Genomic DNA, 22,337 nt, shown 5'->3' on the forward strand with positions numbered 1-22,337 from the left:
ACAAGTCAAACCTAGGATTGGAGAAACAAATATATAGAGTAATTTAAGAACGACAAACTTCCACCGGATCCAAAGGAGTCGAGAACTCTACGCACAAAAGTTGCACGGTTCACCTTATCCAATGATGGAACGTTGTTTAGAAGGACGTTCCATGGTCCGCTGGCAATATGTTTGGGACCGGGAGATACCGACTACATCCTATGGGAGATTCACGAAGGCACTTGTGGGAATCATTCTGGTGCCGATTCATTGGTCCAATAAACAATCGGAGCAGGATATTATTGGATCAATATGGACGAAGATGCAAGGGAGTTCGTTCGAAAATGCGACAAATGTCAAAGACATGCGCCCATGATTCATCAACCCGGGGAGCTTCTACACTCGGTCCTATCTCCTTGGCCTTTCAAGAAATGGGGAAAGGACATCGTCGCCCCCCTCCCATCGGCCCCAGGTAAGGCTTAGTTTATTTTGTTTATGACTGATTATTTCTCTAAATGGGTTGCATCACAGGCTTTCGAGAAAGTCAGAGAAAAGGAGGTGATAGACTTCATTTGGGACCACATCATATGTCAGCTTGGGATGCCATCCGAGATTGTATGTGATAATGGAAAGCAATTCATCGGAAGCAAAGTAACTAAATTTCTCAAAGACCACAAAATCAAATGGATCCTATCAACACCTTATCAACCCAGCGGGAACGGACAGGCTGAAACAACCAACAAAACTATCATCCAAAATCTTAAGAAAATATTGACCAACACTAAAGGAAAATGGAGAGAAATACTACCCGAAGTTCTATGGGCATACCGCACAACATCGAAATCAAGTACCGGAGAAATACCATTCTCGTTGGTTTATGGCGCCGAAGCTCTTATCCCGATTGAGGTCGGAGAACCTAGCATCAGGTTTCGATATGCAATAGATGAGTCGAATAACAAGACGATGAACACGAGCCAAGAATTATTGGACGAAAAAAGGAGAAGCGGCTCTCGTCCGATTAGCCGCCCAAAAATAGCGGATCAAAAGGTATTATAATCAAAGAACCAATCTTCGATATTTTAAAATCGGGGACTTAGTGCTAAAGAAAGTCACCCTCAACACCCGAAATTCAAATGAAGGAAAACTGGGTCCGAATTGGGAAGGACCATATCAGGTTCTCGAAATCGTCGGAAAAGGATCCTACAAGCTTGGTGTAATAAACGGCAAATAACTACCAAGCAATTGGAACGTATCGCACCTAAAATGATACTACTGTTAAGGTACGACCCTCCTATGTTCATTTATATTTCAAAATTAACCCTTGCAGGTGTTTGATCATAAACAAGGATAGATTATTCAACTCGAAGCCTTAGGCTTGAAAGCACGTGTTGCACTCTTTTTCCCTTAGACCGGTTTTATCCCAAATTGGTTTTTCGGCAAGGTGTTTAATGAGGCAACCACTGATCGTGCTAACTTAGAATAATTCAAAAGTATTCGAGGCCTCTTTACAATCAACCTCTAATACTGGGGGGCATTACCCTCAAATATACCAAGTTCGATTATCAAGTTCAATGCAAGGAAGTTACTTCGTGACAACAGGGTTTCAATAGGAAAAATTATAAGAGCCAAATGGTCAAAACGAACCATGCTCGTGTAGTTTGCTCGATCCCTGGTACAAAACATGAACAACATGTATAATGACATAAAGAGAAATTTCTCCTTTAACGATATCTCATATCTCAAAATCCATCCTCTATTTCGTGATCTATTATGCAAACAGGCTCAAGGGCCGACCATTACCCCATAAATCGGGGACTGCCAACCAAAAAGTCAACGAGATCAAGCCCCACATAAGCCTATGGGCTACAGCACTTCGAGTTCGAGTAAACACTTACTCGACTACTAAGCCTACGGGCTACAACACTTCGAGTTCGAGCAAACACTCACTCGACTACTAAGCCTAAGGGCTAATCTTATTTCGAGTTCGAGCAATCACTCACTCGACCACTAAGCCTACGGGATACATTACTTCGAGTTTGAGCAATCACTCACTAGATTATTAAAAGCCTAAGGGATACTCTTGCTTCGAGTTAGAGCAACCACTCACTCGAACTTAAAGCCTAAGGGCTAACATTACTTCGAGTTCGAGCAAGCACTCACTCGACCACTAAGCCTACGGGCTACATTACTTAGAGTTCGAGCAATCACTCACTCGATTATTAAAAGCCTAAGGGCTACTTTTGGTTCGAGTTAGAGCAAGTACTTACTCGATTATTAAAAGCCTAAGGGATACTCTTGCTTCGAGTTAGAGCAAGCACTCACTCGAACTTAAACCCTACGGGCTACATTATTTCGAATTCGAGCAATCACTCACTTGACCACTACGCCTAAGGGCTACAGCACTTCGCATTCTAACAAACACTCACTCGACCACTAAGCCTACGGGCTACATTATTTCGAGTTCGAGCAATCACTCACTCGACCACTAAGCCTAAGGGCTACAACACTTCGAGTTCGAACAAACACTCACTCGAATACTAAGCCTAAGGACTAATCTTATTTTGATTTCGAGAAATCACTCACTCGATTATTAAAGCCTAATGGCTACTCTTGCTTTGAGTTAGAGCAAGCACTCACTCGATTTCAAAGCCTAAGGGCTAACATTATTTCGAATCCGAGCAAACGCTCACTCGATTTTTAAGCCTAAGGGCTATGTTTTATATCAAGTTCAAACAAACGCTCGCTCTGTTATAAAGGTCACAAGGTCCGACTTCGATCAAATTGCCTAAATGCCTCAAACTTATGAAAACTTTCACAAGGCAGAGAATAAAACAAAGACAAGTCGGGAAAGGAAAAGATCTTTTTATACATATAAGAGTATTTACAACGTCCGATTAGGACCCTACACAAAATATCAAAATGGAAAAAACCCTAAGTTTCCTGGTTATCCCCGGGGGCAGTCTCTTCTCCATCGGGCTCCTCCCTGTTCTCAGACCCACTCTCGCTCCCATAATCATCGTCGGAAGCCAAGGCTCCGACATTGGCTTCAAGCTATTTGGCTTTTTTATCTCTTCGGTAAGATCAAAACCTCAGGCGTGGATCTCCTCGAGGGTTTCCCTCCAAGATTGGCATTTGGCGAGTTCAGCAACCCAATATGCTCGAGTTTGAGCGGTCTCGACTGCCTTTTTCTCTTGTACTTGAGCGGCTTCAGCATCGGCCCGATAAACGGCCATGAATGCATCCGCCCCGACCTTTTCTTTTTCAGTTTTAGATTTGGCCTTAGCAAGTTCGGAAGCCAACCGAGCCTCGAGCTCCTCTATTTTTCTTGCTTGAACCGAGCTCTTCTCCTTCATACCTTGGAGTTGACTTTCGGCCGATGATAACTGGGCTCGAGCAATCTCTTTTTCTGTAGTGAGGCGATCCATGCCTTCTTTCCATCCCAAGGTCTCCGCCTTTATCGTATCGAGCTCCTCACGAAGCAGCCCGATCACCTCAAGCTTCTGCTGCAGCTGTGAGATCAAAATATTAGCCACCGTTCCCGAATCAAGCCCATGAGTTTTTAAGATTATCATTACCTGCTAGGTCAGGTCGGTCTGATCTTGGTATGCCTTGGCCAACTCGGCTCGAAGATCTTTGATCTCTTCCTCTTTCTGCCCATTAAGAAATTTGAGGGCATTTCTCTCCTCCGAAAGCACTCGAAATACGGCCTCACGTCGGCTCAGCTCTGCCCGAGATTTGGAAAACTCCTCTTGATGAAGAGCTAAAGCCTATTTGAAAAAGAGAAAAATTTAGACAAAAAATAGAAAAATAATACATCAACAAAGGGAATAGAGACTTACCCGATTCAGGGCTCGTTGAACCTCGAATAAACGACCAGACGTGTCACTCAGGCCGGCACCATCCTCGATGCCAGTAAATAAATCACGGAAGGGGTCCTCACCCTCATGGGCCCCGGCTACTTCGAGGGTCCCCAAAACTCGGGCTTCCCGAATTACCCCTTCTGAAAAAGAGGGGAGAGTAGGCGAGCCTCCAATTACTATTAGGGGTGGGCATCGGTCGGTTCGGTTTGGTTGTAAATATTATAGGTTTAGCGCATTGGTTATCAGTTTACAAATATGGTAAATCGATAACCGAACCGATAAGATATCGGTTATCGGTTAATCAATTTTCAGCCATTATCGGTTCGGTTATCGATTTACCCGATAAGATAACTCAATGTAGAGTTTTGCAAAAAAGAAAAGACAATTCACTAGAGTTAAGCAAAAAAGAGAAGAATTCACATATGGTATATTAATTTCTGCGTTCTGGCCACAACTAATATTTGAAGCATGCTTCATTTTGACAAATTGACACAATTTGACAACATTTGCTTCTGCTTCTATACAACATTATTATTATTATCGTTGATAAATTTTCCATATTGCACTACTACTACTACATATTTTCTCAATGATTACAGTCTTTCTGCATAAGGAACTTTTTACTATTCAAACTTAGTGAAGAGATCACAAAAGAAAGCAAAAGCTAGGCAGTACAATAGTAGTATATACAATGTCTAATACAACATAGAAACTACACTAATGATGCCAATAACCAAAAGCCAAAACCCTAATTTTCAATCCAAAGATAGTGCAACAATGGTAAATACTAAAACTCAGACATAAAGAGTTCCTTGGTCAGCATCTCCTAAAATTGCAATTTACCATTTCTACGCAAAGGCTATAATTGCTATTCAGCTTTGAAATTTTAAATGCTAATAACAACCCAACACTTCTCAGTTTAACAAAGTAATTTACAGTCCATATGAAAACTTATCAACGTGTAACAACGGGTAACAGATACAAAGTAAGGATGTATATAGAAATTAACTTTATTCACAAAGCATCCTACTAAACAATGTCTTAGTCACTTAAACAGACAAGTCAATCCATCTACCTATCAGCTATCACTTCAATCCTAATATATATATATACATCACCTTCTTCGATCCTTTCATAGTGACTTCAAACATGTGAGATAGCTTTGAGACCACGAAGTCGAGGCATGGTTACACCTATTAAACATAAAAAGAAAAAAATATTAAGTCAAATAAATTCTTACCAATGCATACTATGTATTATATAATTTGAATAATTAACTTACCAAAGTTTTAACTCACAACTATCTAAGATTCTACACATCATCATCGCAAGGTTCATTTTCAAGTTTGGCAAAATCTAAGAGAATATATATTAACAAGTCAAACAATAAAAATATTAAATAAACTATTTATAAAAATAATATACAATCAAACAAATTAAAATATTGTTACCTTGTTCTAGTTGCTCGAGAACATCTAAATCTTCCTCAACACTTACAGGTAATGGCTCACTCCGAAGCTAATCTTGAAGGTACACTAGAACTTCTACCAATTTAGGAGTCAATGAACTCCTAAATGAATCAAGAATACGCCTTCCAGTGCTAAATGCACATTCGGATGCAACACTTGAAACAAGAATAGATAACACATCCCGAGCCATCTCAGCAAGAATGGGGAATCTAGGTGAGTTTACTTTCCACCAAAGCAATATATTAGAGTCTGGTATTTCATTTTCAACTTATTCTGTAAGATATTTTTTCAATTCTGATTTAGAATCTGAACCTCCAATCCCAGCTTTATGTCTTTTTAATTCTTCAAAGAAAGAACCAAAAGCTCATCCGTTTTGGATACTAATAGTATTCGCTAAAAGCGATGAAGTAGAAGTTTCCATTGTGTACGAGAAGAGTTAGATAAACATGAAGAAGGACGATAACCTTTATCTTTTGAATGAGACTTTACATACTCATCAAACAATGAAGTCATGTATGTATGCACTTCCATCGCGATAATTGGCCCTTTTTCTTCAAACATCTTCGCAAGTGCAAAACTAATAAAATCAAACTTGTACCGAGGATCCAAAACACATGAAATGAAAATCATCTTGTTTATTTTTTCTGGATCACCCCAATACTTATCAAATTTCTCCTTCATCTTCTTTGCCATTGAACCCAAAAGAACATATTCATTTAATATCAATTATTTTAAGTAAACAACAACTTCACAAATTTCAAGAAAATAATAATTTGACGTGACATAAAGTGACCCAGGTACCTTTAAATAAGCTTATAAAAGATTTCAAGAAATTTTGTCAATTTCTTTACATCCTCCAAATCGCTACTCAAAAGTGTACCTACAGGACTTCCATCCACAATACAACAAACTCAAGATGATGTGACAAGCCAATATCATGATCAGCATATTCTAAAATTACACTCTCATATTCAATAGCCTTGTTCAACATTAAGTATGTAGAATTCCACCTTATAGTAACATCAAAACATAAAGATTTCCTAACTAGATTTTCTTCATCACAACATTCCTGAAACTTTTTTCACCTAGTAGGAGACTGCCTGATATATCTCATTGTTTTCCTAATATGTTCAATAGACACAGTTGATTCTTTTATACCATTTTGAACAACAAGATTCATAATATGAGCCATATACCTCACGTGAAGGTGCTTACTATTCATAGAATTGGTCCCCCATTTAGTTAACTTCTTAGAAAGCTCATTCACCGTCACATCATTTGAACTAGCATTATCAACTGTGACGGTGAAAATCTTTTGTAACCCCCACTCTTTTAAATAATTAACAATACTATTTGCCATATCTTCACCCCTATAACTAGAAATTGGATAAAAGTTGATAATTCTTTTATCATTTTCCATTCATTATCAATCCAATGAACAGTAATACATATATAATTTATTCGTTGTAAGGAAGTCCAAGTATCAGTGGTAAGACAAACTCTATGATCTTTAAAAAATTTCACCAACTTACGTTTTTTCTAATTGAAACGATCAAAACAGTCCCGAGTCATAGTTCTACGGGAAGGAATTCGAAAAAAAGGTTGTGCAACTTTCATAAAATTTATAAAACCTTCCATTTTAACAAAGCTGAAAGGAAGTTCATCAATAATCACCATACTACACAAAGCCTTCCTCCATTGTTCTTGATCATATTTCCAAGGAACAACAGCTATATCACCCTTATTATCCCCCGGAACAGGTTGAAAGGCTAATTTTGATTGACTTGTTTCAACATTTAAAGGTATTTTTTTACAATTGGCCATATGAGTAAGCAATGCTTTCGTACCATTATATTTTGTATCAGCAAAATATTCTCTTTTGCAATATTTACAGACACCCTTTTTATTTCCTTCAGAATCAACAATTTGGTCAAAATGATCCCATGCACGAGACCTTTTTTTCCTTTCTTTCCTTACCGTCAACTGAACTGATTGAGATTGTATCGTGGAATTTGAATTAGAAGCTCCACTTTCACCAATCACCTTATCAAGTGTCATATTTTCAGCCATGCTTTTGTGTCACTGTATGTTTTAATTAAAAAAATAAGCAGCGAGCCAACAAACCTTAAAAATGCAATAAAAGAACTAATAAAATAGTGGGTGGATTCACATGTGATATAGTGAATTTGTATGCAAGAAAAGAACCAACAATACAGTGGGTGAATTCATATGTGACAGTGGATTTGGCAACAACAAAGGAATATGTCCATTGTCCAGATATCAAAAGATGTCAACAAATAATCAAATGCTTTAACTCTAATTAAACGAAATAAATCCAGAACTTCGAAGACCAACGCCCAAGAATTCCTCAAAATTTTAGTACTTATCTCAAATTAAATCCAAAACAACCTCAAACAATGAGTTAGAAAATTCAAAAACAGTGACCCAAAAAATAATGAGGAAAATGAGAATTGTAAAGTGATGAAGAGAATCATAAACTTACCCGAAATTGGTGGAGATTGTCGATGGAGAAGTGAAAAAAGAAACTGGTCGGCCTTTGGTACAGGCTGCACGATAGTCGACATGAGCTCACAAAATGATAATCGAAAATACAGAATTATAAAACATGAGCACAAAATAAAGAATTGAAACTAATCAAAAATCCTATATTTTTATTATAGAAATCTACCGTAAAACTCAAAAGAAAGGAATGAAATTAGTTCTAAGAAAGAAGTAATTAAAGTTCAAACTTTGGAATAAAAACTTACGGTTCTTACTTTAAGATTCTAAGAAAGTGGTTGTACTTTGAATTTTGAAGAAGAAGTGATGAAGAATGGAATAAGAGTCTAAAGAGTGAAATGCGGCTGGAAAAATTGGGAGAAAAAGAGAGAATGAAGCCCCATATGTATTTATATACTTAAGGGTAAAATCATAATTTTATTAAATCTTATTAGGTTATCGGTTAACCCGTTAAGAAAATTGGGCAAATCGAGACCCGAACCGATAACCCAATAGTGAAAAATTACTAAATCGTTACCGAACCGTTAACCCAATAATTCGATACCGATACTCCAATAAGCTTTTTTCTGTTTGGGCTATCGGTTATACCCGATATTTGCGCAGCCCTAATTACTATTGCCCCAAGCGAGTCGTTTGGGGCGTTCTTCTCAATTCGAAGAGCTTCAGGGTCATCCCGTTTTGATATACCCACCGATTGATGACTTCGATGGGAAGCATCATCGATCTCCAACGACTTGGGGACTTTGTTCGAGTCCTTCTCCGATATTCCCCCAGTTCGAGATGGAGCCTCATCAACCGCCATCGACCCAGCTGCCTTTGGGGCATCAATGGTTTTCTTCACTCGGGCCACCAGTATAGACCCGTCGTTTTCTTTTTCTCCTTCATCTTCATCCCTTAGACGCCGAACAAATTCTTCGGTCAAAGGGATGATGTTCTTCCTCGGCTTACGAGCCGTCCTCGTCTAAAGCTTTGGATCCTCGGCAGTACAGGCCATTTTCTCTTATTATCCTTCGCCGGTTTCGGAACTAAGGTCGAAGTCTCTTCTTCGCCAGACGAGGGGCCCATTATGTATCTTTAATTATATCTAAAGTAGGATTCTTCCACTATAAGAGGGATATCTACTATTTTGTAAAGCAGGAGACTAAGACTTGAATATACTATCATATTATTCACAGAGAAAAACATACTGATATCCATATAGAGTTTATCCTCTTGTGAGATTTATACTTTGATTCATCTTGCTTGTTCATAAACTAGTTTCCTATTCAATTTGGTTTGTATTTAATTCTTATACAGTCGATACTCAATATATTTCTACTTACTTTCCAATTTGTGCCAAGTTATACCTCGTACCCTTAGAACTACGTATAAATTCAACTCTATCCGTTTTTTGGATTAACAAAGCTTTTTCCTGAGCTCGGAATCTAACCCCGTACCCAGGTATACCTTTCGTTCGGGAAAATATTCGATTAGTATGACTTGCTCCAACTCTTGTTGATTGGGTAGCGTTGGAATCATCGGGGATCACGAAGGATCGAGAGATCCCATGTTCATCATCTTCGTCAGTCTTCTGATTCTCTAATTGGGTCGAAGTTGACGTTTGTGATTACTATTTGGTATTCCGTTCCCCCTTTGAATCCGATCCTTTTGCTGGTGATAATGATGATATAGGAATCACTTCATCGACGACAAACATTTCTTTTGCGGCCGGTTGCTCCTGTAGACCATTTTAGTTCCCTCCGATGTTGGGAACTTCAAAACCTGGTGGAGGGTTGAGGGTACAACCCTCATATTGTGGATCCATGGTCTTTCGAACAGGGCGTTGTATCTCATATCGCCTTCGATCATGTGGAACTTTGTTTCTTGAATGGTCCCGGTCACGTTAACTAGTAGGATTATTTCTCCCTTTATGGTTTCACATGCCATATTGAATCTATTTAGTACCAAGGTTGCGGGCACAATCTGGTCTTGTAGACCAAGTTGCTCTACGACCCTCAATCGAATGATGTTGGCCGAACTACCTGGATCAATTAACACACGTTTAACCCTTGGCCTCGATCATTTCTCTTTTCGCCTCATACGGGGTTGCGTAAAAGTTCGCTACCCCTACGATCTCCGTTATATGGCCGGTATCGACCGTTGTTTGACCTTGGTTCTCGGTCGATATCCCTTTTAAAATTGGATCCAGAACCCAACTGATCGTCTTTGACTCTTATTTTGGATTGATACCGATTGTGCACATCGGCCCAAGTAATAGCTGGGTACTCGATCAGGTTATGCTTCAGCCGCCGTGAAGCCATCGAGCTTCGTTCGTTTAGACCTTGAGTGAAAGCTTGAACAGCTCAATCGTCTGTGACTGGTGGTAGATCCATTCGTTCCATTTAGAAACGAGATACAAATTCTCTTAGCATCTCGTTATCCTTTTGTCTCACCTTGAATAAGTCCGACTTCCGGGTCTTGACTTTTATGGCCCCAGCATGTGCTTTTACGAAACAATCTACAAGCATAGCAAAAGAATCGATAGAGTTAGACGGTAAATTGTGATACCATATCATTTTCCCCTTCGACAGGGTTTCACCGAATTTTTTCAATAATACAGATTCGATCTCATCGTCCTCTAGATCTTTCCCTTTAATGGCACATGTGTAAGAGGTGACATGTTCGTTGGGTCAGTCGTTCCATTATACTTAGGAATTTCGGGCATGCGAAACTTCTTTGGGATTGGTTTAGGAGACACGCTCGGGGGGAAAGACTTTTGTATAAATTTTTTGGAATCTAAGCCTTTCAATATCGGGGGTGCCCTTGGATCTGATCAACCCTGGAGTTGTATGTCTCCACTTTTTTGTTATTTTCTTCGATCCTCTTTTCTCCTGACTCTATTCGTTTTGTCAGTTCTTCGAACATCTTAACAATTCGGGATTAGTCCCTGATTCTTGCTCATTTGACCTTACTATAGCTGGCCCTGTTTTGTGGGTGACTTCTTGGGGTGGACTGGGCTCGAGTCTGGTCGGTGCCTGGGTTTGGCTCTACAACTAGGCTATCGCTACTTGTTGAGCTTGCAACATCTCAAAGATCATATGCAAGCTGATTCCGTTTTCCTCAGCGTTTTGAGTATTCCGAGTTGCAGACCGAGTTCCACCTTGAACGTTATTTTCAGGGTCGAAACGTTAGTTTGCCTCGATGGCCACATGTGAATTAACGTCTATTATCTCTTCGACCCGAGCTCCAACGGGATCGACGAGTGGCCTTCTATCCCCAGGGGTTAAGTTGTTATTCTCATCTTGAAGGCCTGCTTCGTTGTCGATAGGTAGGGCCATTAATTGAGAGATAGTTGTTTTTAACCTGGAATCAAAGACACTTCCGAGAGCAAGCGTAAAATGGTGTGTTTTGTAAAGATTCGTACCAAACAACCACTGTTATCCTTAGCACCACGGTGGGCGTCAAACTGTTTATCCAAAAAATGGATAAAGTTGAATTTATACGTAGTTCTAAGGGTACGTGGTATAACTTGGCACAAATCAGAAAGTAAGTAGAAATATATTGAATATCGACTGCATAAGAATAAAATACAAACCAAATTGAATAGCAAACTAGTTTATGAACAAGCAAGATGAATCAAAGTATAAATTTCACAAGAGGATAATCTCTATATGGATATTAGTATGTTTTTCTGTATGAGTAATATGAGAGTGTATTCAAGTGTTAATCTCCTCCTTTACAAAATAGTAGATATCCCTCTTATAGTAGAGGAATCCTACTTTAGATATAATTAAAGATACATAGTGGGGATCCCATGATAAATTAGCTTTTTCCTAATTCCCGCCGAGATTCTCTCTCTTAGTGCGGCTGTAACGGCTCTTGTCTCGTGGCTCGATCTTGGTCGGATTTGGTACTGGCCGATTTTCAGGTTTAGAGCTCGATATTAATTCGAGTTCGATATTGACTCGGGGCTCGGTACCTAATCGGGCTAGATATTGGCTGGTCTATAGCTTTTAAACTCGATAACCCTGCTTCACTTCATAGTTCGATTTGGACTCGGGTCGGGATCGGTAATGACTTCGAGCTCGGTAATTGATCGGTCCCAGAAATTAGAGCTCGGTAACCTGGCTTCCCAGAAATTAGAGCTCGGTAACCTGGCTTCGGGTCTAATACCCGATATTACGAAAATGACCTTCGGTCCATTATGTTTCAATTTAGACTAATCATACGAAGGTTGAAACCGGTTTTGACCGTATACACTTTTCTTTCTAGGAAGTGCGCATTGATATCCATCTATTTATAACTCAGGTTTTAATTTCATCATCCGTTAAGTAAGAAAGTGCGTATTGATGAGCAGTCACATTTGCCTTAGTGATTCACACACCTGGCTATTACTCAATCTTGAATCTAAAGAATTCTATTGCAGATTGTAAACTACTAAAGATGTTCAACTTCATGCAAATACAGTTTGGCTTCATAGCTAGCAGGGGACTTTAAATACCGGAGCTGTATATTTAGCTTTAAGATGGTTTGTTTCTTCTCTCTTCTTTTTTCTCGACCTTATATTCAACTGCAGATATTGCTTTTGATATATCATTAGGTACTTGTAGTTAAGATATCTATCTACTGTACCCACCAACAGTTTCTAACTAGTTGAACCGAGTCAGAATCCTACTAACATCAAATCCTCATGTTTGCTCCATCTTTTAACTGAGTGCTGTATAAAAACAATACTAATCCTAGATTACTTAGTTTTCTCTTCTACTGGTTTACATCGTGTAAACGGAAAGAAAAAGAGGGGGCGGGAGGTGGGTTCTTTCCTATGTTTAGCCTAGTAAAGTAAGGTATCATGCCTTGCCCTTACGCATTGCACCGATTATTTTATTATTCCACCAATAACTCCAAGAATCGTGATGATTTTCCAAACTCTGCTATTTCAGCTCACTCAAGATTATGCTGAAGTTTTAAATAATACAAAGAACTAATTGGAAGCTGTTAGTTATACTCTTTTCTCCTAGGAAAGCTTGTGTGCACCATGGTTTAAGAAGAGGCAAACCAATGATGCATCAACGGTTGCTACTGAAATACATAAAATGGCTTATGGCAGCAAATAACAAGTGATAACTCAACGGAATGGACGTATCGTGTGATTCATTAGCTGTTCAATCTTGATGATAAATACTACTAGTAACAATCAAAAATATGGTCATAAAAATTGAAATTGTAGTACTTTATAACAGAACAAAAAAGCAAGTGATGGAGGAAGTTAACCAGCAATTTACCTAGGTCCTGATTACTCTGAAGGAACTTGTAAGCTGATACAAACCGCAGCTTCCCTTTCTTGATTATCTGCGGCAACTCTTCTTCTCAATGGTGGATATGGAAAGCTGTAATCCAAGTCAGATTCAGCAGCCACTAAACCCTGCAACACCTTAACTACCAATGACATCGAAGGCCTCTTAGTATAATCACTTTGTAAACACCATGCTGCAATCTTCATGATTTCCACAGCCTCTTCGTTGTGGAGCTGCATATCCTCACTGTTCTTGTCCACCATTTCCAAGAGTTGTATCACTTTTGCTTTTCTCTTGAACAAACCTAGCAAATGCATATCATTCTCATCTTGAAGACGATCCAAATTCTTTCGGCCACAGATGATTTCCAAGATCACAACTCCAAAGCTATAAACATCTACTTTCTCTGTAATGACTGAGTTCAACCATTCTGGTGCTAAATATCCTGGTGTTCCTCTCATTGTTGTAACTATCTTACTTTCATCTTTTCCCACGAGCTTTGATAACCCAAAATCTGATGCTCTTGCATTGAAATTATGATCAAGAAGAATGTTCTGAGGTTTGATATCCAAATGGATAATTTTGTTGTTACAATCTTCATGTAAGTAAGCGATGCCCTTGGCGACGTCTGATATGATTTTTTTCCTGACATCCCATGTGAGAAATTGTTCCTGCTTTCTGCGGAAAATCCACCTATCTAAAGAGACATTGGTCATGTATTCATAAACCAGAAGCCTGTGTGATTTCTCAGCACAAAATCCAACAAGGCTTACTAGATTGACATGTTGAATGCTACCTATTGTTTCTACTTCAGCTAAGAATGATTTCTTCACATTACCGAAACCTTGGAGACGCTTCACTGCTATTTTAGTGCCATCACTCATTGTTCCTTCAAATACAGAACCAAATCCTCCTTCCCCAAGTTTCTTACTGAAATTTTCTGTCATAACAGTTAGTTCCTCAAAAGAAAATCTTGTAGGCATTCCTGGTACATGGTCAAGGAACTCTTCCTCCACTTCCTCGAGTCCTTTTCTCCTTCTGGAAAGAAAGTCAAAGCAAGTTAAAACCATGAAAAGCAAACCAAACGAAGCTCCAATAGCAGATCCTACTATCGTTGCCACACGCTTTGGTTTCTTCTCTGAAGACGCAAGCGATGGAGAGGCTTGTAGGTTAGAAGAGTTCTGCACCTTGATAAAAAGAGTAGTTTTATTGAGTGCTCCATCATTGTTCAAGAGCGAAAACACTTGATTAAACAGTACGCAGTTACCCATTGTGTTAGCACGATCACTAAATCGAAATTGAGCTGCTTTGCAAGAACAGGTGCTTAAGCAAGACCTTTTGCAATCTTCCAAATCTGTTTTGTTGGTACCATATTCCAAATAGAGGGGAATATAAGCCGTGTCTTTAAGCTCCATAAGAACATGATATTGGGAATGCTCACAAGATACAGGTGTTACAAGGACACACCCCTCATTTGGCTGCTTGTAATTTATTTGCTGGAGAAAGTTTGTCTGACCAACTGCAGTTTGAGGACAACTACACTGCCCATTTCCACAGACTTGAGTAATTCCCACATACAGTCGGATATCCATAGTCACCAATGGAGGCTGTCAATATATCATCCTCCTTTGACCAAGATGATCCTTCCCAGTAATACACCCTTAAATGCCCATCAGCCTCAAATTTCATGAATCCAGCTTCTCCTTCACGGTAAGGGAATTAAGGAATAACATCCCTAGGGAAAACATTACATTTAAGTCCGAATAAAGCTTTGGGAAATAGAATTGGCGTGGATTTGACTCAATGTATGCAAAAAGGCCAGTACTTTTAACTTCAAATGTGAACAAATCTTGATTCCAGTTTGTTGCTGATATGCTGGATATCAGCTTCTGTCCAGGAGTCATTCTTTGTCCAGTAACCAAACAGTCTGTAGGATGAGCAAAAGACTGCCAAATGGAGTCATTACTTTTGCCAAAGAGGAAAAAATTTCCCATTGTTGTCAAGTTGAAGCCTGAAACAAGCTTTCCACTTGTGTTTGTATTCCAAACCAAAGTGCCATTTGAGTCCATCAACATCATCCCTCCGTCTTGCCTAAGTTGCAAGGTTGAATTAACTCTAACTGGATTATTCCCATTTGCTGACCAGACTAATCTCGGATTATCGATATAAGGATTATCGATATTTGGAATAGAAGGACATCAAAAAAGCAAGCAGCGCCATTGTAATCACATAAGAAGCCACAAACAAATCTTGTCCCGTTGCCTTCCCTGAGAAGGATGGGTGTCAAAATGACTCCATCTGTTGAATTCAGTACATAGGAGAGGCTGTTGATCCAGGAAATGGAGGAATTGGTAATAAAAGTTTGAGAAGGTTGTCCACTAATCAGATGATGTGAAGAAAGGATGAGGAGACTAGCCATGAAAAGAATGGTATAATCAAGAACCATTGGATTGGTTTTCAGAAAGTAGGATCTGCTTGAGTTAAGTGGAAATCAACTCTTCAAAAGACAGTCCAATAATCCAACATAAGCTTACTAAAAGAAAGAAAATTTGAGGCCATGTCTTCTGGCTTAATTTCCAGTCAAACCTGGCGAATAAGTCTAGCCAAGGCAAGTCTTCATCTTTCTATTGCACAGTTAATAGTTCAAAGAACTATCGTGTTTTTGTAACGTGGGAGAAGAAATTATATATAAAAATGGCCTCAATTTGAACATTTCTAATGGTTAATTACTGTTACCTTTTTAAAAAATTTAATATTTGTATTTTCCCTCTATTTTTTTTTTTGTATTCTAGCATTCTTCTTCATTTTTTATCTTTCTTCTTCCTTTATTCTTATGGGTTTCATTTGAATTTTTTTTTCTCTTGTTTCTTCTAAAATTATCTTTCTTCTTCATGTAAGTCTTCTTCTTTCAACCAAACCCTAATCTTTTTATCCCAAATCTCGTATTAAACTAAAATTCTCGTTGAAAACGAAGGTTAATGGGAAAATTTCAATATTTAATCTAAGTTTAATGGTAAATATCACGATTGAGACATGGTGTAGCTATTATCAGAGGAGATAGAAGTGTTTTTTTTTTAATACAAATGACCATGTGTTTATCCCGTCATTCTCTTTCTTTGATTTTTTAACCTCCCAAACACTTACCCATTTAATTATTTTTTTTATTATTAGTTAAAATTCTTAATTAAATTGATGTATCAGATTAGGCTGAGTAAATAGAAGGGTGTATCACACTCACCACTAAAAAATCGATGAGAGATTTTTAATATATAGGTGTATATAGTTAAGGAGGATTTTGGAAACTCCGAATAGTTTAAATAGGTAACCGACAAAAAAGTAATAGTTTAAGTGAGTTTTAAGTACTCTAGTTCAAATGGAAATTTGCTTCTACGTGTGGGCACCATAAGACGATTTTCCACATGGGGACGCCAATAAATCAACTCTTTGATTTTTCTTATCGTTTTTTAAGTGACTTAACTCGTAGTATGGTAGTCATCCTAGGGAGTAATTATTCTTCAGTTTTATTTCAGTTAAATAAGTAGATATCATGTTCATCTCTTAGAAAAATCATTTCATCTTTTAAATTGCAAAGTCATGAAAGGTAGCGCACAGTGTCATCAGTCAGTACATTCACTTTTGGGTTCAGAGTTATATATGTGTGTGTTTGCGCGAATGATTAATATATAATTAACACTATGTTCGCACATATTGTACCAACTACCAAGTGGGTGCAGTGTTCTCATACTAACTTAAAATTCTAAAAGAAAAAAAATCAACTTTATTCTTTTGTTTGGTTTCTGCACTTAATTATAACAGAGAAGATGGAGAATTTTGAAGTGTGTGCATTTGAGGAAAGAATTATTCCCTCTTCCTAATTTATGCGGCTATACTTGAAATTGGAGAGTCAAACGAGTCACGTTATTTTCATATACCTTCTAAATATTTTAAACTAGTGAATATGCCGCGCTTCACGCGGTTATAAAAAATATCAATAAATTTGACAAGTGTTGTCTTATAAATATAGTTGACATATAAGAGATAAAAATTCCACATCTGTATGTATTTACAAAAATAAATTTTCTTAAAAAAGAAAGGTATTTAGGAAGAATGAAAAATGAGCAAGAGTACTTGCTTAGCACCTTCTTAACCCTATATTAAAGAGATATATACGTTATTAAAATAAAGACACATTAGCAATTTCTTTTTGAAGCATTTATTTCAAAGTATCCACTTTTAGTACTCCAACATTAACTTTTAGTACTACAAACATCTACTTTTAGCTTTCAAAGTATCCACGCACTTATATATATTAATAATTCTACTACAGTTAGTATATATTGTACTGACATAAACAAACTCACTAAAAAGCAAATTCTAGCAGACTATGAAAAAATATTTAAAGCACTATATTATATAATCATTCCCAATCTTCAAACCGCAAAACGTACTATATATTTTAAATCCACTAAAATACACAAGAAATAGTAAAGAAACTTAAAAATTTCCATTAGATATTTATTATAATATGTATAGGTGAAATCATAAAATAGAAATAATAAAAGTTTACACTTTCTTACTTACTTTCTAACTTCTTTAGATGTGTTTTACTTGGTGTTATGTCTATCTATCATGAAAATGGTGTAGTAGTTTACCTGACAATAATAGATCGGATGAAAAAATTTCTAAAATAATCCGAAAAAATAATAATTATATATGATAAAGTGATGGAAAAAATATGAAGGGACAAAGGAGATGTATAAAGTCAATCTATTGTAAGATAATATGTGTTCTCGTACCAAAATAAATGCATGATTACTTCAAGCATTTATTTTATGAAATTGCTTATTGATCTAAAACTTTTTCGAAACATACAAAATACAATATGCAAAAGTATATGAAGAAAAATTGAAATGTACAAGGAAAAAATTGCATATGAAGAATAAAACAGGAAAATATTACAAAGAAAATAATAAAAAAAGGAATTATTAGTAAAAAAAAGTAGAAAGGTGTAACACTCCTCAAATCTATAAAAGTTTCAACACACGCTAAATATAGAATTTAATATTTTTTTTTTAATCTTGCCTTAAGTGCATAAAAAAAATTATACTTCTATTACGGATTTAAACCCTTGTGATTGACTTTTGAGTTACTTCCCTATTTATAAATAATTGGATATATAAATAGGGAATGTTAATAAAGTTGATATTATTAGTTATTAGAAGTGAGTATCATTAAATAGAAGTTAAGTCAAAAAAAGAAAAAAAAAAAGGGATTAGACCTAAAGCCCATAAAGTGGGCTGCCGTAAGTAAAAAGGCTTAAAGCCTTGTTATATGAAACAGAAAAACGAAGGACTTTTAAGGATAAGAAACATCGGCTTCTTTACGCAGCAAGTCCCAGGAACTATTGAGGCGGATAATGAAAATTCTAGGCTTCTTTACAACTAACTAGTTCTTGAGCGCAGGTATATAAAATTTTCTATTCTCAATTATCCTACAATTTAAGAATTGGATAGTTAATTCCCATCTTTCTCTGTATCACAGTAAATTTCATGTTTAGGTATAAAACTTTAAAATTGATTAAAATGCACTGGTTGTTGTAGAATAGATTGTTTGACGGGTATAAATTGGACTGGGGCCTACGTATTGGCTCGAGAAGTTTTGAAGTGAGTTGATATAACCCTTTACTAAAGTGGTTTAACTCATAAAATCACGCATACAAGGTGTTTGATGAATTGCTTAAAAGAGTTTATATGTACTTAATTGGAGCGAGTGAGTACTTATTAACTTAGAATTGTTCTAGCTAAAGTTTAGATGATTTATTATGATATATGTGCATAAATTTTCAGATTTTTGTGTTATTCTTATATGCCATTTTCATGTTGAAAATTCATGAAGGAGCAAAAATCTTTAGATATACTTTTGAATATTTATTTCATTCTTATACCATGCTTTACATTTAAGGATGCCAGCATGAGTATGCATAGGGTGTTTCGGAAAAGATTTAGACTTGAAAAGTCACAAGAAGAAGTTTTAGAAAGAAAAAATTTTTGGGAGTATCCTCTATTCTGAGAAGGGGTCATCGTCCAGGCCGAGGGTCCTGACCAAGGCGTTGGCTTCTTGAAACTACTTGTGCCAAAGTAGGGAGCACACGAGCCGAGGGTCTCGTTGCTGAGAATTTGCCTAGCCAAGCTAAGGTATAGCACATGAGCGCTGAGAACCATGAAGCGAGTGGCACCTTGTGGATTAGGCCTATTCGATCAGATTGGGATCGAACCCGTGCCAATCACACGGTGACTGAGACAGAATTAAGTCAGGATGGTTGGAACTCCCAAAGTATAAAGTGATGTATTTTTTTTTTTAAGAAAAAAAGGAAAGAATTTCTTTTAGAATATTCATAAACTGCTATTATGCAATTATTTTAGAATTGTTCTTATAAGCTTTATGTTTTACATGCATTTAAAATCTTTGCTTGTAATGTATATGTTATTAAAGTTTTGTCCCTGTCGTTGAGACTCACTGAGTACAATGGATGGTACTGATGTTCTCTTTTGGGAACCTATGTTGGTCTGCGGTACAATGTAGGAACCGGTTTTGCAGGCGAGTAGGCTACGGGTTAGGACTTCCCTCACTTCCAGTGCTATTGGTGAGCTCCGCTGTTGTTCGTGGAGTACTCCTTAGTGTCATCTTTATTTAGCTATTTCTTTGTTCACTTAGAGAACTGGCCAGGAAATCTCATGTCCTGAGCAGTGCATCAGTTTATCAATAGAGGCTTCATAGACACAGTCGGTGGGTTAAGATTCAGATGTTTTTGATAATAATTTAGTAGTATTTCAGTAGTTAATATGAATAAAGTTTTGGATTTGATTTATTTTAAATATTTAAATTAATCAAAAGTATTTGGTTAAAGTATTGCCTTGTTGCATATAAAATAAATTAATCAAAAGTATTTGGTTAAAGTATTGCCTTGTTGCATATAAAGTTTGAAGTTATAATAGATTTGGTAAGCACAGATGGTTCGCTCGATCATGTTTAGTGATCGGGTGCCGGTCACGACTTGTTCAGAAAATGGGTCGTGATAAACTTGGTATCAGAGCCTCAGATTTATGGAGTCCTAGGGGTCTATGAAGCCGTGTTAGTAGAGTCTTGTTTATGGGTATGAAGCACACCATACTTATAAACAGGAGGCTACAAACATTTAGGAAAAGTCTCATTTTTTTTCATACTTTAGATCGTGCAGTAGAGCCTACCTCTAAGAAATTATCTAATGTATTCGTTTCTCCAAAACTCGCAGAAATAGCTCGTACTCGCAACTCTGACACTGACACTCAGGATGCTGCTCAAGAAACTATTGTTACTATTGTGGCTCAAGGTAGAACTAAGAAGGCTTCAACTCAGAAAAGAAAGGGTATATCCACAAAGGGGGTTCAGGTACCCCGGGTTGAACATGAAGAAGGGGTGGAGCATGATGATCCAGTATCTCAGGATTCAGTGCCGCCCCCAACAGCAGCTCCAGCTCAGACAGCTATATCTCCAGAGGTGGGTCAGATGTTTAATGCTGTCAACAGTGCTATGGAGATGTTTAAAGCCTTCATGGCCAACCAGAACGAGAGAAGAGATGAGATTCCACCTCAATCAAATAGACAGAACAATTCTGAGTCCTCAAGAGTGAATGAATTTTTAAAGTTGAGTCCTCCATTGTTCCATGGTTCTATAGCTGATGAAGATCCAATGTTGTGGCTGGAGGGTATCAAGAAAGCCCTCCGAGCGATGAAGGCATTTGATGATGAAGTTGTGGAGCTGGCTGCTTACCAGCTTAGAGATGTGGCTGGCGCTTGGTTTGAGATGTGGGAAAAGGAAAGAGATGAAGATGATGGCCCGCCTACTTGGGAAGAATTTGAAGAGGCCTTCATGGCTAACTTTATCCCGGAAGAGGATAGGGAAGCTAAGGCTACAGAGTTCGAACAACTCAAGCAAGGGAATAAAAGTGTGCAAGAGTACTACATGGAATTCATAAAGTTGGCTAAGCATGCTCCTCACATGGTTAAGACAAAAAAAGCAAAGATTCGTAGGTTTGTTGGCAGTTTGGATTACCACATTAAGGATACGACATCAGCTGCAGCGGTAGGAATGAAAGCTTTCTCCTCTGTTGTGGGATTCGCCAAGCACTTAGAAAAAGACAGACAACAAAGGAGAGAAGAAAAAGTGCAAAACAAGAAAGCCCGAACAGCGGGCAAGTTTAATAGTACATCCAGCGGAGGTGGAAGGGGTTCCTCTAATAAGGATTTATTAGCACCAACTCAGTCTTGTTTTCTTCGAATTGCTTACCCTCTCACCTTTATGAATTTACTCATCACTTGTTTGAAATAGCAAAATGCTTATAATCTCAAAATAATCTCATTCCCGAACTTACGTCGATTAACTTACGATGAAACTTTAACATACGAAAATGCATGATGTAACATCTTATTTTCGAGCTTTCATCAATTTACTTATGGCGTACTTTCACGTACGAAAATATGGGGTGTAACATCATTCCCCCTATGGAACATTTGTCGTCGAATGTTGACTGACGTACTTATCATTTTCATAACTTATGTCTTCCGAATACTTTAGTACTCTCCTTGCCATCTAGGCAACTGTTCTATGAATAAATCCAATGGCCAGGGCATCCCCCCCCCCCTTTAGGCCTCTTTCTCACAACATGACTTATGGTCGGAATCTTCCCAATCTCGTAACTGTTTCTACCTACTATCATGCAGCTTGTACGACTCTGACTTTGTATGTGCGCCTATGCGACTCTTCTCTCCTCTTTCCTCTAGCTTTTAGCCAATCTCTAGGCCTTACTTTGTGAACATATACATAATTATGACAAGTTGTCCCTCTGGGCGTCATTAGCTTTACTACATCTAAGTAGGCTATACTATACCATAACTCTTACTTCGATTTATCTTTACTGAGGTCTGCTACCAAACTCCAGGATACTCGTTGCTTATCCTATATGCATAAAGCTAAGTCTTTTAATGCTTCCTCATTACCGTTCATCTTAAGAATAACGGCCTAATCCCATCTCACACTTTGTGACTTTTGTCCTTCCATTGTTGATTCACCTCAATATTGATCTACAATTTACCACCGATAACTTGAAACCTCTTACGTAATCACTAAGTCTCACGATGCATCGAGGAACATTTGAAGTAATTTTTCTGATCCACCTGGGGGCGATACCATACTTCCAT

The 22,337-nt window shown here is 37.7% G+C and overlaps 4 protein-coding genes across 4 annotated transcripts; 1 reads left to right on the top strand and 3 right to left on the bottom strand.

Annotated features, from left to right (window-relative positions):
- Window positions 1-6,087: 6,087 nt before the first annotated feature.
- LOC104100393 (G-type lectin S-receptor-like serine/threonine-protein kinase SD2-5) lies at window positions 6,088-15,744 on the bottom strand. Its single transcript, XM_033657197.2, has 3 exons — window positions 13,090-15,744; window positions 7,812-7,875; window positions 6,088-7,390 (listed from the first exon to the last, which is right to left on the bottom strand). Exon 1 carries the CDS (start codon window positions 14,691-14,693, stop codon window positions 13,101-13,103), a length of 1,593 nt encoding a protein of 530 aa, XP_033513088.2. The 5' UTR covers window positions 14,694-15,744; the 3' UTR covers window positions 6,088-7,390; window positions 7,812-7,875; window positions 13,090-13,100.
- On the bottom strand, window positions 6,848-7,378 carry LOC138895418 (zinc finger BED domain-containing protein RICESLEEPER 1-like). Its single transcript, XM_070180103.1, has one exon. It carries the CDS (start codon window positions 7,376-7,378, stop codon window positions 6,848-6,850), a length of 531 nt encoding a protein of 176 aa, XP_070036204.1.
- On the bottom strand, window positions 14,787-15,179 carry LOC138895419 (EP1-like glycoprotein 2). Its single transcript, XM_070180104.1, has one exon. It carries the CDS (start codon window positions 15,177-15,179, stop codon window positions 14,787-14,789), a length of 393 nt encoding a protein of 130 aa, XP_070036205.1.
- A 4,506-nt stretch (window positions 15,745-20,250) lies between the features above and the next one.
- On the top strand, window positions 20,251-21,468 carry LOC117277815 (uncharacterized). Its single transcript, XM_033657214.2, has one exon. The coding sequence runs from the start codon at window positions 20,251-20,253 to the stop codon at window positions 21,466-21,468; it is 1,218 nt and encodes a 405-aa protein (XP_033513105.2).
- Window positions 21,469-22,337: the final 869 nt, after the last annotated feature.

This window comes from Nicotiana tomentosiformis, chromosome 7 (assembly GCF_000390325.3).
Source record: "Nicotiana tomentosiformis chromosome 7, ASM39032v3, whole genome shotgun sequence".
NCBI classification, from domain to species: domain Eukaryota; kingdom Viridiplantae; phylum Streptophyta; class Magnoliopsida; order Solanales; family Solanaceae; genus Nicotiana; species Nicotiana tomentosiformis.

Bases quoted from the DNA above. Each gene is read 5' to 3' on its own strand.
- LOC138895418 (XM_070180103.1), bottom strand. From the start codon at position 7,378: ATGGCTGAAAATATGACACTTGATAAGGTGATTGGTGAAAGTGGAGCT.
- LOC104100393 (XM_033657197.2), bottom strand. From the start codon at position 14,693: ATGGATATCCGACTGTATGTGGGAATTACTCAAGTCTGTGGAAATGGG.
- LOC138895419 (XM_070180104.1), bottom strand. From the start codon at position 15,179: ATGATGTTGATGGACTCAAATGGCACTTTGGTTTGGAATACAAACACA.
- LOC117277815 (XM_033657214.2), top strand. From the start codon at position 20,251: ATGGGTATGAAGCACACCATACTTATAAACAGGAGGCTACAAACATTT.